Source organism: Pygoscelis adeliae, unplaced genomic scaffold, assembly GCF_000699105.1.
Source record: "Pygoscelis adeliae isolate BGI_AS28 unplaced genomic scaffold, ASM69910v1 Scaffold45, whole genome shotgun sequence".
Taxonomy (NCBI): Eukaryota; Metazoa; Chordata; class Aves; order Sphenisciformes; family Spheniscidae; genus Pygoscelis; species Pygoscelis adeliae.
In genome coordinates, this window is record NW_008825114.1 from 13,647,340 (window position 1) to 13,663,367 (window position 16,028).

The 16,028-nt window shown below is 35.9% G+C and overlaps 1 protein-coding gene across 1 annotated transcript in view; it reads left to right on the plus strand.

Moving 5' to 3' along the window:
• The first annotated feature begins 1,186 nt into the window (after window positions 1-1,186).
• Window positions 1,187-16,028, plus strand: part of NAA35 (N(alpha)-acetyltransferase 35, NatC auxiliary subunit) — a 24,830-nt gene continuing 9,988 nt past the window's right edge. The window contains exons 1-14 of the mRNA XM_009328123.1: window positions 1,187-1,329; window positions 2,408-2,441; window positions 3,924-4,038; window positions 5,157-5,231; window positions 6,457-6,624; window positions 7,442-7,508; window positions 8,227-8,270; window positions 8,874-8,924; window positions 9,752-9,835; window positions 11,694-11,808; window positions 12,264-12,442; window positions 13,554-13,613; window positions 14,784-14,890; window positions 15,123-15,189. Of these exons, the coding sequence (XP_009326398.1) occupies window positions 1,206-1,329; window positions 2,408-2,441; window positions 3,924-4,038; window positions 5,157-5,231; window positions 6,457-6,624; window positions 7,442-7,508; window positions 8,227-8,270; window positions 8,874-8,924; window positions 9,752-9,835; window positions 11,694-11,808; window positions 12,264-12,442; window positions 13,554-13,613; window positions 14,784-14,890; window positions 15,123-15,189 (1,290 nt within the window). The 5' untranslated portion in view covers window positions 1,187-1,205. The remainder of the gene's footprint in view (window positions 1,330-2,407; window positions 2,442-3,923; window positions 4,039-5,156; window positions 5,232-6,456; window positions 6,625-7,441; window positions 7,509-8,226; window positions 8,271-8,873; window positions 8,925-9,751; window positions 9,836-11,693; window positions 11,809-12,263; window positions 12,443-13,553; window positions 13,614-14,783; window positions 14,891-15,122; window positions 15,190-16,028) is intronic.

Here is a 16,028-nt window from a genome sequence, read left to right on the forward strand (position 1 = left end):
CGGGCCCATGCGTTAGCAGGGCCCGGTGAGCTGCGGGGCGGCCGGGGCCGGGACAGCGTCGGGTTTGGGGACGGGTGACCTCGGAGCGGGGAGAGCCCGTGAGGGTCTGGCTGTGCAGTCGTTAATGTCTGAAATTCAAGCGTGATTTCCATTTATTTTAATTAGTTTCCCACGTATTTCCTCATCCCAGCCCGCTGAGCCTGGCAGTCCTTGCGGTCGCTTGAGAACTAGTGACCTAGTAGCGGGGGGCGAAGGGAAGCTGGGCATTGCTTGGGCGAAGGGACTCCTGCACTAGTTTTCAAAACCGGTTTGATACACACACACCCCCTTTGTTTTTGTTAATTGCTGATGGCTGGGAGGTCTCATGTCACGGTCACGCGGGCCTTTGTTTAAAGCTTCCGTGGCGGCTTTGATTAAGCTGTTTAGAGCTCTCCGGGCTCGTAGGTGTCTCTTGCAAGATCTCCGCCTAGATAAGGGAAGATTTAGCATTGCAGATATCTCAAAGGCAGACTGTCTGGCAAAACATAAAATTCTTCAGGGCTGCCCTGCGTATCATGAGATTGCGAAAGCACAAAAGCAGTTCGAAACAACTAGTCAGTGAAGTTTAAAAATTATATTCCAGTCTGAAGTCGCTTAACGTTGCGGCGGTAATCTGGATATTACTTTCTGCTGAAGAAGTCGGAGGAAATATGCCCATTTTCACAAATTTGTTTGGGTACACTTTGTATGAATAACAAACTTGTGTGTGGTCAGTTTTACAGTTCCCCTCTTTTTTAATTCCTTTCACAGAACAGTGGGAGGACGTGTCTTTCTAATAGTGTAAAACAACAAAAAAAAGTGATACCTACATCTGTTATAAGAGAGCATTTCTTGACATTGTTTCCCGTTTTATCTCCAATTTGATAGTACACGCTTTATTATAGCTCTGTACTGCTAAAGTTTTGGTGTCCTTAGTTTTTGAGGTTTCATAGCCTACAAACTAGTTGTAGAGAAAAGGTGAATAAGAAAACATTTTTGTAAAAGAATTTTTATGAAGTTTTTTGGGCTGATTTTATGTAATGGTAGCTGTTTAAATGAAATCAGGTTAGTTAGTCTCCCTGTCTCACCTGATTCTTGAAAATAAAAAAAATTACTCCCGTGAAGCACTTTCTCTAATTTGTGCATAATGTATAGTGTCTCTGATACGGATTTAAAGGTGCGGTATCATGGTTATGAAAGCTTCAGTAGAAGATGATGATTCAGGATGGGAACTCGGTATGCCTGACAAGATGGAAAAGAGTAATACAAGCTGGATAGATATAACCCAGGATTTTGAAGAAGCTTGTAGAGGTGAGTTGTACTGCTTGTGTTCTGAGAAAACTTGGAATCCTTTGGAGGACTAAGCATAGTTCTTTTTAAGCAATAATTTGACCCAGGTTCAGGCTCCAGATGAATGGACTACATTGATCCTGTGTTTCCCTGTGTTTAACTTACTGTGAGGTTGGAAATATCAGAAGAACCTTGCCTTGCTTCCTCTTCCAGATTACATAAATATCTTTTTTAAGTCATGTTTTTTCATCTTACATATTTTTGCATGTTTTTTTTTCTTTGTGAAAATTTCTTCCTATCTCTTCTGCCAAACAGAAACCTCATTCATCCATGCAGAATCAACACTCTGTTTTTTCCTATACATTTTTGGATCTACAGGGTCCAATTCATTTAATTGGTCAGTGCATCATTTTTCATCTTTGAAACCAGGCTGAGCTTCTGAGGAGATGCAGTGCATCCCAGTCATGGGGAAGCAGTTGCTTCCATATCATAAACAGTGCCTTTATTGTTATTAGATATTAGTGCTAGTTTACCGTGACAGTGACTTTATTTTTTCAAGTGATTTTATTATGTGTCATTAGGGAAAAATAAATACAAAACTGCAACTTACCACACACAATATTACATAATAATAAACACGATTTCCTTGTGCCATCAAATAATTCCCATATATTAGTGATACACTGTTTGTGTACCCGTCAAATATATCTAAAGGCTTCATTAAAAATAATGAGGAAAAGCAAGCCTTTCAGTAAACTCCTCTGGAACAAATTAGACATCTGCATAAAGGAGCACAGAAAACTGCTGTCCTGTGTTCCAGGCTATTCAGATGCTACTATTTGGTAATTCTAAAACTCCTTTAACTGTTGGAATAACAGAGAGGGATGAGGAAAGACTGTGAACAACGGGGTTTTTTAGCCTTTCAGTCTTGAAAGTACTTTGTATGTAAAAGCAATTGAAGGTGGCGTAGAAATGTCTGGTCTGCTTCCCATACCTTGTTCTCTCTTAGCATGACAGTTTGATGAATGACAAGGCTATCCTGGAAAAGTTGTGCTAGAAGGATGATTGTAATTATTTATCCTGTTCTGTTCCTTTGTAGAACTGAAGTTAGGAGAACTGCTTCATGACAAGCTGTAAGTATGCTTTTTGGGATAGTTCTGGTTTTTAGGCAGGATTAGTGCAAATACGTTATGCTTACTAACAAGCAAGCCATGCAGTATCAACTAAGCTTTTTTAAACTTTTACTTTAAATAAAATAGTTGAAGTATTCAGAATATCATTCATCCTTAGCAGTATGTATATGATGCACCTGTATAAATGCTGAACATTTTTCATGGTGCCAGTAGAATATTACATTTTCAGTTAATCACTGTAGTTTAGAAATTTACAGCACATCTTATGACCAGTGGTATTGACACTACTGAACCTACTGAACTATTTTATATGGACATGGTTTTATAAAAAAATGCAAGGAAGACTTTAAGCTTTTAAATTTGGTTGCCTCAAATGTCACTAACAAGTTTAGGATAAACAATCCATCTGCTTTAATGTAACTCTTAAATGACATGCTAAAACAGAAACTGACAACTATAGATGAAGAAAAAATATATTTCAAAAAAAAGCATGTGCTAAAATCTTGCTGAATTCATTAAGGAATGACGTGAGCTTTAAGTATTTTAAAGATAAAAGTCACCGCATGAGTCTGTTCACTTGCATAAAGAAAAAAGTGCTTATTTAAGACTAATAGCTCAGAAAACAGAAGTGCACTATTAAATGCAAACCTGCTAAAAACGTGTGCCAGGATGTCACCAAGTAGTTACTCAGTAGAATCAAAGCACATTTTTGAGGTGTAATTTTATATGTAAGACCATTTCAGAGCAAATATGCTTTTCAGAATTAGAACATGCCACACACAATAACCTTTTTTATATAATAAAGGCTTGTGCAGCAGTTCTGATGAATATCATATGTACCAAAGGTGATGCACTATGTCCCTTCTTCTGTAAGCCAGTCTTCATTTGGGGCGGTTCTCCTGCAAGCTTTTATGCCCTGACTGCAGGAGATCCATTGTCGCATGCTGGGGTTTTTTTGTGTCAGTTTTTTTAACATGCCCATTTTAAACAAAGTTGGTATATTCAATGTATATTATTGTCAGTCTGTGTCAGGTATATTGTCATTAATTTGTGGGGACATATCTTACTTGGGTTTTTGGATGTAGCATAATAAAAACCAGCTCGTTCAGTTAATATCAGTTTATTATGTGATCTTTAAAAAGACACTATGTCATTATGAGGTGTATAGAAACAAGTGTGCATAGATTTAGTAATGGGATATTTGGCTCAGGAGTGTTCTTCAGCTTTAAAAAAAGGCTAAGAGTTTTCTTTTACTTTTAGGTATCTATTTTCTTTCCTACTTGTTGAGAGATCCTCAAATTCTTGAAAACCATGCTCTCTAAAGATTGATAGTAATGTTCAGATACCTTAACTAATTGTCTGTAGTCAGAATACAGTGTACTCAGTTTGTCATTGTATGTTCTTTTACACTGGTTCGTGAAGACTGTTTTGTATAAAATAAAATAATTACATTCAGAATGTTTTTTTAATTGGTGTTCTCAGTTTTGGTCTTTTTGAAGCCATGTCTGCCATTGAAATGATGGATCCCAAGATGGATGCTGGTATGATTGGAAACCAAGTTAATAGAAAGGTTCTTAACTTTGAGCAAGCTATTAAGGTTCGTGGTACTTTCCTGTTTTTGCCTACCCTGTCTGTAAAAGTATGATATAGTTTTATCAAATTGCAGTTAAGCACAATTCAACATAATTCATGTTTTCAATCTTTACTTAAAATTGTTTTTTTCTTTTTTATTTTGGATAGTTAAATAAGAAAAAGCTTGTGACGTTTACCTTTTTTGTTACCTACATTATCACAATGATGCTAACTCTTCCAGTGAAAAGTACTGTGAAATTGTTGGGTATACCTCAAATAAATAAATTTCAGAAATGTATTTGCAGGTCACCCTGTGGTTCCCCAAAACGCGTCTTTTATATGAAGATGTATTGGTTAGTCCCTCTTCAAGCTGAATGGAAACCAGCTTCCCTAAAAAAGCTGGAAATCAACACTTTATGAGACTATCAGTTCATTAGCATTGAACAGAAGCTGGCTTATTTAACAACACTGACAGCAATGATTAACTTTTGATGCGTGGTGAAGATAAATTGGTGGAGGGAGGTTGAAAGACTTTCTGTTATTTTGGAAAAAATAATGCACTCGCAGAGGAAAAAGTATTTTTTACTGTGGACCTTGTTTGGAATGGACTAAGAGAACTCTGTGTAAAATACTGGCTGTCTAAGTCACGTAGAATGTATGCAGAACTGCATACATTGGACAAGTAAAATGAAAGAATTAGGGTTGCTGCCTTCTTGGTCCTGACCTTGAAGGCAGTAAAACTCTGTACAAGTACCTGCAGTATAAAAAGCAGTCTTGAAAGAACGGGTCCTGCATATTATTCCTTGTTCAATCATTATTATGATTATACATACTGTTTTGTGATTTAAGTGTGGACAGTTAACTGGTTTTAAACTTTCGTTGGCTACTCATAAATCAGAAATTTTATTTTAGCTTTCTCTTTGAATAGCTTTATGTTTGGTCATTGTTCAACACGATAGGAAAGCAAAGTTTTTCAGATTTTGAGGCACATTATGAAGCTGATCAATAAAGCTCTAGTGGTATACAAATATCCTGAAGTCTTAACCAAACTGTAATTTCTTTTTCAGCTGTACAAATAGTAAGTTGTATTTTGCCTACAGGCTTCCATAGTCTTTAGGTTTTTTTCTTTCTTTGTTTTCTAAGGATGGCACCATTAAAATAAAGGATCTCACTTCACCTGAGCTGGTAGGAATAATGGATACATGTTTTTGTTGTTTGGTAAGCATTTCTCTGCTCTTAATGTTAGATGGTTTTGCTTTCAAAATATAATCCTTTAATCCAGTTTAGAAAAAGAAAAAAAAACAGTAGAACTCAAGAAAAAAGATTGACCAAGCAGAAAATACATACTTAGTATTTTAATTTCCATTTAGATATTTGCATTGGCTATTATAAGAGGCATAACTTTGATTTTTGGATTTTTTATTATGAGAAATCATTATGGAAGAGAACTGTTACCATTTCGAATAATGTAAAAAGGTTTTATAATTTGTGTTTTCTAAATATATGGTATCTGACTGTCTGCTATATATTAGTGTTTGACTGTGTTGGAAAGTGAGCACTCTGTTGCTCGTTTCTGTACAGCCAATATTGACTGAGCTTACAGGGGCATTTTGAAGAAAGAAAAGAAAATACCTAAATCCATTTAGAAAGAAGATAAGTGAATTATCAGTTATTTGTTAATTGTGAATTTTTTTTCCTATGTGTATATCTTAATTTCCTCAGTAAATGATACAAATTATTTTCAGATACTCTCTAAAATGACATCAATAAAATTACTTTGGTTTTTAAAACAACATTTCGAATTAGTTTAGTCCAAAAAGACATGTAAAGGTCACTGTATATTTGATATGGTGTAACATAATTCATCGTTTTTTCCCCGCCGCCTCCTGCAAATACTGACTTTTTTTTGAAAAGGGACAGTGGTTATATTAGAAATCTGATCCTACTGTATTTGATGCTATTTCAAGATAGAAATAATGTTTTAAGTTACTGAAGCTTTCCCTGTATCTTAAAGCAGCATGAAAGTAGTAGAGAGAGGGCATCATGAAAAGAAGCTATAAGTTGTGGAAGAGAACATGCAGAATATTGCTGAGTTGTTTCGTAGCGACTTGCATTTTTCATTCTGTATTTATATAGAGGAAGCTTATAAATCTTATGTTCTCTTAACTTAATGTCATGTCTAAGGCACAGAGAACAGAGCTGAACTTTGTGGAAGAGGTTTATCCAACACCAGAATTTGATAGTGTTTAGGGTTTAGTAACTGACTGCCTGCCACAGGCAGCAGATGGACGAAGGACCTTCTCTTGCCCTGCTAGATGGAAGGTTGCCATGATAGGGACCTCCTTAATGACTCACTGAAGTGCAGTAAGATGGAAAAAGAATGGAGATATAAAAATGAGGCCTTGGCTGTCATGAGTAAAACATTTAATTTTCTTTTTCCTAGATAACATGGTTAGAGGGACATTCCTTGGCACAGACGGTCTTCACTTGCCTTTATATTCATAATCCAGACTTCATAGAAGATCCTGCTATGAAGGCTTTTGCTCTAGGGATCCTAAAAATCTGTGATATTGCCAGAGAAAAGGTTAACAAAGCAGCTGTTTTTGAAGAGGTATGTGTTTCAGTATCTCCTATGGTTAAATAAGTAACATTATATGTAGGCTCTGTAATGCAAATAAAACAGTATATTAGAGAAATTGACTACTGTTTGATTCAAGGATACTGTAGGAGCTGCAGTTCATCCTCCTAAAAGTATTAGACTTGGTCTCTTTAAAATAAAGTTTTCTTCAGTGAAGGCATTGCATGCTCTTTTCTGTGTTTTGCTTGAGTATTTTTATACATAAATATTTTACTCAAATAGCAATGCAAGTCTTGTGGCTAACCGTTTTAAATGAGTTTTACTTGTGGTTTCTTCCTGTTTAATTTTTTATTTTTCTACTTTAGATAACCATGATTGTCTTTTGTCTGAAATGTACATTTAACAATGGCATCAGAGTCTGGTTTTCTGTGCTCAGAGCAATTTTTGTTTCCTCTGAGCTTGGACAAATCACTTCTTACTGACTATATCTAAAATTGATTAAATAGTACTTTGCATCCATAGTTCTGGTAACATTTTGATAGGGTGGCACTTGATTAAAATTATGAAGGGCATACTGGTATTAAGGATTTATGCAGAAAATAATTACCCCAAGCTGGATTTGGGCAGGAAAGTCACCCAAACCACAGGTCTATTCAGTTGCGAAGAATAAAACCAGACTTTTATACTTGGTGTAGTTAAACAAAAACACCCCAAAACAACAAAACACAACAAAAAACAACCCCAAAACCCCCAAAACAAACAAAAAGAAAACCCCAAACCCCATCTTGAAAATGTAACTACTACTGTTTATTTTTCACTACATATTGCTTCTTGGATTTTTATTTTTTAGGAAGATTTTCAGTCAATGACTTACGGATTTAAAATGGCCAACAGTGTGACAGATCTTAGAGTTACAGGTACAGTTTGTGCTTTCTGTGTGTCTGTCCATCAGTCTCTCTTTTGAGCATGTTGGTTACTTTCCACCAAACCTAATGAATTGGTAGGAATGTCAGATGTTAAGTTTTTTTTTATTAGTCTTGTGAAAATTGGTGGCTTGGTAAAAAGCGACATCAAATTATTTTTCCTTGAAGAGAAGGTTCAGCTGTTTATTTGTTACATGTCTGAGAAACAGAAGTGGTTTTAGATGTGCCAACTGAGTGGCTAGGCAAGAGCTCATCCCGGTCTGAGATAGATACAAACCACTGGAAAGTGCACTGCTTGAATTCTGCTTCTCTGCCTCACAATTTGTTGTGATCTAAACAGATTGCTTTTGAGGAAGAAGCAATCTAGTAGTTCTAAAGCTATGAATATGTATGTTATTAGGTACATACATAAGTGTGTATGTTAGCCTTTTGATGCACTGTTTTTGACACATACTTGAGCTTTCCATTGATTTATTCTGAGAAAATCTGTAAATGCTTTATCTTTGGATCAGTCAGCCTGTACTCTGATTTGTCTATTGTTGCAAGACATCCCCACCATTCCTCACAAGATTGTTTTTTGTCTAGTCTTTGGCTAATGGGTATGTAAAGCACTTTAAAACTTGTTTTGCCCTCAAAACTTTTTTCGTCTGTGTGGTGTATAGGTGTACCTAGGAATGCTTCTCAGCTTTTAATTGTACTGTGACTTTTCCAGGTATGCTAAAAGATGTAGAAGATGACATGCAAAGACGAGTGAAGGTATTTTTCTCACATTTGCCTTGTCAATTATACTTCAAGTGTACTTAACATAGGTTTGGAGGAGGGAGTTGGATTATGAAGAATGCAGCGGTTTTGTATCATTATATGGTGGGGTTTTTTTTAAGTACTGCCATAATGGTTTTGTGTAAGATGCTGATAGTTTGCCTTCTAGCTAAAGATGATGAAGTATTCAGGCTTTTCTAAATTCCTTAATAGTTGCTTCACTAGTAATAGGTGGAATCATGATGTAGAAGATAACACTGGGTTGGGGCACAGAAAATGTATATTTAACTTCTGGCTCTTACACAGATACACTATGTGATTCTAAAGAAGTCACTTGATCTTACTTTACCACAGTTTACAATATAGAATGTTCATACAATTTCCTTGCCTATTTGCAGAGTGGACTGAGATAGGTCTCGTTACTACAGGAGAGTCTTGGATCATTCAAGTGCCTAGATGATATATTAAGAGGTTTTGAACTTGAGAACTGATTTTTAGGGTTATTTAACAGATGGATGTTCTGGAAAGGGTAAAGGGATTTTATCAGTAGTTTCCTTTTGTAATTTTTAATAAATTATTTGAAATTCCTTTACCTTCTAGAGCACTCGAAGTCGACAAGGAGAAGAGAGAGATCCAGAAGTTGAACTTGAAGTAATGAATTGTTTACTTTTCTCTGGATTTCATGGATTAGTGCAGCATTACTTTAATCAGTAGTTACCAGTTTGTGAGAAATGTGTCACCAGTGTTGCTACTACTGTCATATCTGAGCTGCTCTAAACAGGGCCCTGAGCAAATCCCAGGCTAGCAGGTAGGCTTTTATGCTCTTAAGCGTATGCACGAGAGTTCTGGATCGATCCCAACATCAGATGGGATGCTGCTGCAATGCTGTCATTTATGCACCTACCTCTCAAGAAAAAGCCATTAGCAAAGTAGGTGGTCTTATCTATCCTGCACCTTCTTCCCTTAGTTCCTTCCCAGCAGCTTTTACTGCTGCTGGCAGCATTACTGTCAAGGGAGAAAGTAGGAAGAGAAGGTGAAAGCAGTGTAGGTCCTTCCAGAAAAAGTGATAATTGATGTAGTTCGTGTGGTAGAGTTAGAAGGGTGTGGATTTCCTTTCCCAGTAATGTTGTTTCTTCAGAAATTGCTTTTAACATAGAACTTCAGCAAAAAGGAGAGAAAATGGGTTTAATAATTTGTGGTTGTTCACTTAAACTGAGATTTGAATGGCATTTGCATAGGAGATAGCTATACAGCCAGAGGTTGTGCTTTACCCAAAGTATCTTAGTATTTTTTGTTAGTGCTTTTCTGACAGCAGTACAGATTTCTTCTACAAATTCTATAACTTTTCTTCAGAATCATACTAGATAGCATATTTTTAAGACTAGAGAGCGTACTTCAATAAATCTATAATTTTTTTTTAATAAGTTTCAGGATTTAATGCATATTGCTTAGTAATTTGCAGTATTTTCTTATTACAGCATCAACAGTGTTTAGCTGTGTTCAGCAGAGTCAAGTTTACCCGGGTACTACTGACTGTTCTAATAGCATTTACCAAAAAAGAGGTACGTTCATTTGGTGTTTCTGTGTTCACATTATGATCCTGTGAAATACTCCTTATTTTTTTTTCTTCTCTAAGGTCAAGCAATTATTCTGTAGATTTGAATTGATGTTGCTGCAGGTAAAGGGTTGGATAAGGCCTTACTGTGGCAACCATTCAGTTTTCATTCATTTTTAAAGAAAACAGAGGGAAGGCTAGTAGCTGACATTATTATGGCCTTGCAGAGAGAAGGAATATTCATTTTAGAACACTTAAAGAAAAGTACTTAGGGGTTTTGGATTACTCTTTTCACACACATGAGCAAAACTTTTCTTTGTTGAGTTCAGTCCCCTTCTGAGTAGTTACCTCACATGGGGCAGTGTTTTGTCCATCTCAAGAGAACTGTTAGCTTTTCCTTCCATGTGGTATTGAATTTGTATCTAGACTACGTTGGTCTGAGAAGAGGAATATAACAACTTTCCACACAATTTGCCTGCTGTTTTTGAATATAAGATTTCCTAATTGTTGAAGGGGGAAGGAACTGCATGTTTTAGGGCAAAGGGGTAGAATCACATGTCACATAAGACAAAGCTTTTTTTTTTTTTTAAGAGCTTTTTCTTTCTACAAGGATAAATATCCATCTATTGCTTATTGTTATTTCCATTTTCATAAAGAAATAAACAAGTTTCTTGCTTAAGTGGCATGGAGTCTTTCCCACATATTTTGCTGTTGGCGCAGCTGCGTACTGTACAGTTTAAAAGACCTTGATGAAATTGAAAGTCAGGTGCAAGTATCATTGATAGACATCAGTGTTGAAGAAAAAGTGATTGAGTGGTTGAGAACAATTGTATTCTGAGTATGACCATTCGCTATATCAGAAATCAAACTGTGACATAAAAGTGATCTACACTGATGTACAACCAAATTCTGTCTGTGTTAACTGCTCTGGGTTAGTGATCTGTGCAAAATCAGATTATCTTAGTGTTGCTAAAGTCTGATTACTTAAAGTATAAGTTATTTACATCATGGACTACTTCGATTTGAATTAGATCTGCTTAGCAGCTTATTCTTTTAGTAGATTTGTGGATGCTATAATACATGAACATGTATTATGCAGAGCTACAGATCCTGTTCAGCTTCTATTAGATCTTTGGGGGGGGGCGTTTAAACATCTTTTCTTCTAAAAGAAGTCAAGTTTCAGTTCGACTTGAGATTTCAAATATTTGAAGTTCCATCAGGGACTGTTAGTCCAGTATTTTTAAAACGAGATTTTAGATTTTACAGAGAGCTATTTTAAGTGGTACCCAAACAGATTTGGATTCATATGACATCAGAAAATTCAGCATGTCAGCAGATCATGAATCAAGGTCTCTGATGCACATCTGGTATCTTCTAATGTTACATAGTGATTTTATTTCAGTTGATAGGTTGTTTTGTGTATATTCTCAAAAATTCTGCATTTTCTAATGATAGTAGATTTTTGCAGTTTGGAGTTCTGCGTCATTTGGCAGAAGAGTTTTGTGGGGGGTTTTGCACACACAAACACACACACACATAAACCCCCACCCAGTTCTTCAAAATCAAAAGTAGAAGACTTGTGTGTAGCGTATACTAGACTTTCAGTTGTAGTTATTGTTAAGGCTTATCTTATACTTATATACTTATCTTATATACAAAAAATACAGTATTAAATGTATGTATAGATATGTAAAATATAAAGAACTCTTTATTGCACAAAAATCTGCTGTGTTGTTTTTTTTTTTCCAGAATGGTTATGTACAAACATTCGAATCCTAATATCATTCTTTTTTCTGATACTAGCATTAATTCTATAGTCAAAATATGTTGGTTCATAATGTGAATAACTGTTGCCTGCCTTTCAGACAAGTGCAGTTGCAGAAGCTCAGAAGCTAATGACTCAGGCAGCTGACTTGCTTTCTGCCATCCACAATTCATTGCATCATGGTATCCAGGCACAGAATGATACCACTAAAGGAGGTATGTATCAAATTTTACCATTTTTTTCCTTTCTTAAATATGCTGTCTTGATAAACTTTAATAGCTATGTGTGTTTAAAAAAACCCACACTATTTACTTTGAACTAATAATACTCGTTATACAAACTGTTACAGATTTGCTTTGCTTGATCTTAACTGTATTTCACTAAATGATGGTGCTCCTGAAAGCAATACTGTCACTTCAAAGCCAGAGATGATGTGAACTTTTGATTAAGCTCATTACACTTCGAATCAGTGTATATGCCATTTCAAAATAGGGAAGACCACCTCACTGTCTGCACAGATATATGCTGAGGTGTTGAGGGTTGGGTTTTCTAAAATAGTAAACATTGTCTCAGTTGGGTAGTTAGTGTCCTTTCAAGTTTGAAATGAGTTCTGAAAACACAGCTTATATGCAGCTTTTCTCTCTTTCTCTCTTCCCCCCTCCTTCATTAGATCATCCTATTATGATGGGCTTTGAGCCCCTTGTTAACCAGAGATTGCTGCCACCAACTTTCCCTCGCTACGCAAAAATAATTAAAAGGGAAGAAATGGTCAATTATTTTTCCAAACTAATAGACCGAATAAAAACTGTATGTGAAGTAGTCAACTTAACTAATTTGCACTGTATACTGGTAAGCATGAATATTTATCTTATTTATAGCCAAACATAAGATCTTAAAATGTAACTTGGAAAAAATCATTCCATATATACATGCTGTTGCTCACTGGAGGAAAAACTGAGCTGTATGTATAAATCTTCTCGTGTTTCCCATTGTTGTGTACAATTTCAAAATTTGCTGTCTTTCCTGATACTTAATACTCGTCTTTTTTTTTGACAAAGACCTTTTGTCCTCTCAAACCTCCCATTTTTCCCATAATCTGTCTAATAATTATGCATGTTAGTGGTGGAGCACAAGCAAGTTAATTTCCTTGTAGCTCTTTGGTTGAAGAGCTGCATCTGCAGTAGCAGAATGTGATTCCTTGCTATATTCCTGATTTTTTTCAGTTTCAGTAAGCAGTATTCTGCATATGTGCCTGTAACACAAGAGAGCACGTAATACATGTTTGTTTAAGCATGTAATTCCCTGAATAGGCATAAAGTTAAGCACCTGCTTGTTCTTTCCTGCATAAGTGATGTTATTCTCAGTTACTGCCTACATGTATTAGAAGACACTTAAATGCTTGAAATACGTTTTACCATTCATGCGTTCACTGACTGAGAAAAGAGCCACAGTTACATCAGTTTGAAGATCAAGCCAAAATCTTTCATCTTCCTATTTCCTGTTAAATTAATTAAAGCAGTGTTTGCATGAAACATCTGGTACCAGTTAAACATTGCAGTTTTGTTACATATTTGGTTTAGTTATGTTGCGATCTTAACAGTTTCACAGTAGCTTATTTCTATACTATCATCCTTCTAATTGTTGCTTCTGAGGAAGAAAATTCAGAAACCTTTTGTTCTGTTGAATAACAAGTAATTGCAGAAAAAATAGATTTTAACTTCATAATATGTTCTATTGTGTTCAAATTATTCATGCTTACTTTCTTACAATTTGTATGAGATATGCTATGTGTATGTCTATGTATACAAAATATAGATGTATTTACACAATTGTATATATATGCATATATATAAAAATGCAAATGCATGTGTATGTATAAAAATGTAAATACATGTGTGTATATATATAAAAATTGGTGTATTAACCTGAATTGTCTTTTTCTTTCCTAAATGTAAATTAGGATTTTTTCTGTGAGTTTAGTGAGCAATCACCATGTGTTCTTTCAAGATCCCTGTTACAGGCAAGTCCTAATCTATGTCTTTGAATAAAATACTTCCGCATTCATTATAAACATGGATTCATCTCCTTGTTTCAAATATTTAAATTATTTGCATATCACTTAATAATATACAAGTGGTAAAAAATTTTCTGGAGATACTTAGGTATATGGAGGCTTATGTTCTGATCTAATTTTTTAAAACATTTTTAAATACTGCTGTTTAGATCATGTTAGTGCATGCCAATTAAACAGTGTTAAAATTTTTTCTCTGCCATAAAGCTGGACCTGTACACACGTTTTTATGCTGTTCTCCATATGCTGTCTCAGTTTGGGGCTGATGTTTGTATTGATCCTCCCTGTTTGGACTGAATTTCATGTATAGACTGCCTCTATTGCTACAACAGTAAAACTGATGGCTAGGGCAGAACAGGCTACTGCTTTTCTTCTCACTGCTTCACTTACCTTGAAAGTATATTATATATTCCTTAACTCAGAGTAAAATATAATACCTTATAGGAGGTTTTGATCTGAGTAGGGTGTCCCTGGATGTCAGAACTTCTTTCCATTTGATCCCGATTAAACCACGTATAGAGCCAATGGAACATAACTGTTGGCAAGTAAAATGTTTTTGTAGTGTGTGTGTTCTGACTTTCCACTACATGTGTTTGTGCAACCCCTGTGGGGGCCTGACAGCAGAGCTTTTTCTCTAGCTGCTGAAGAACTGTGTAAGAAAGGGACACAGCACTTGTGGAGGAAAGTGCAATGAGCATCAGACGCGACCAATGAAAGCAGTAGTATCTATAGGGGTAGAAAAAAGTCTGCATTAGTCTGAAGATTTATCTTTATCTGCCTCCAGAGAAACTGCATAACCTCTTTTACGTTAATCTTCAGAAACATCTGTCTGATTAATCATCTTTAAAGTCCAAGAAATAAAATCATTTTGCATGCATTGTCTTATGCAAGTAATAGCGCTGTATTTTGTGTCATGGGAATATGACAGAAGTGACAGATCTCAATATGCCTCTATGTTCTGAGTCTGTAATCTTGTACCTAGCTGAACCGTTTTAATTCTTAAAGCAGTCTTACAAGTTTCTGATACAATACAGGTACTATAAGAGCTTTCTATTAGTAATTTCTCGAGCATTAATTTTAACTTAAAACATGTTTCTAAAAACACATTTTCACTTTCAGACAACTTTTCTGGTAGATAACAAGAAGGTATTTGGCACTCACCTCATGCAAGACATGGTAAAAGATGCTTTAAGGTCTTTTGTCAGTCCTCCAGTACTTTCTCCAAAGTAAGTGGATCTTGAGTTTACTTGCATGTGTTTACATGTCTGATGAAAAAATATTTCTGCTTACAAAAGCAAGGACAGACATATCAAGAACATACACATTTTGTACTTACTAGTGCTTACGTATGAAGGAGTCAGTTGTTGTTGCTGCACTCATGTTTCTTTTTTAATTTTGTGCTACATAGACTGGTGACGTTTATAAACATATTTATGTCTGTGGATATTTCCCTTTTAGGTGTTGTCTTTATAATAATCACCAGGCGAAGGACTACATTGATTCCTTTGTGACACATTGCGTTCGGGTAAGTGTTCATTTCAATTGCAGCATGTTTATGTGTATATGAGCACTTTCAAGATTCGCTTACGTTGGAAAATGAGACCAGTTTTTTTAGACACCTGACATGAAGGCAAAATTGCCGAAGTTGGCCATCTTAAAATGGTAACACTTTTAAAAAGCCAGTATAATTATTGCTGTTTATTTCCTGTATTATTCTTCCAGATTTTTCACTAACATTTCACTTTATTAGAAATCTGCACCTACTAGGACTTTACAGGGTAGTTTCATGTCACAAAACAAATGCATAGCACTAGTGAAAACAAAATTATTTTTACATTCTCTCCATTTTAAAAATTCTTTAAATTGTTTTAAAAGATTCAGTTATTGAATGCGGCACAATGAAAATCTAAGACAATCATAGAATCATTTAGGTTGGAAAAGACCCTTAAGATCATCAAGTCCAACCACCAACCTAACACTGCCAAGTCCACCACTAAACCGTGTCCCTAAGCACCACGTCTACACGTCTTTTAAATACCTCCAGGGACAGTGACTCAACCACTTCCCTGGGCAGCCTGTTCCAATGCTTGACAACCCTTCCGGTGAAGAAATTTTTTCCTCATGTCCAATCTAAACCTCCCCTGGCGCAACTTGAGGCCATTTCCTCTCGTCCTTTCGCCAGTTACTTGGGAGAAGAGACCAACACCCACCTCGCTACAACCTCCTTTCAGGTAGTTGTAGAAGGCGATAAGGTCTCCCCTCAGCCTCCTTTTCTCCAGGCTAAACAACCCCAGTTCCCTCAGCCGCTCCTCATAAGACTTGTTCTCCAGACCCTTCACCAGCCTCGTTGCCCTTCTCTGGACA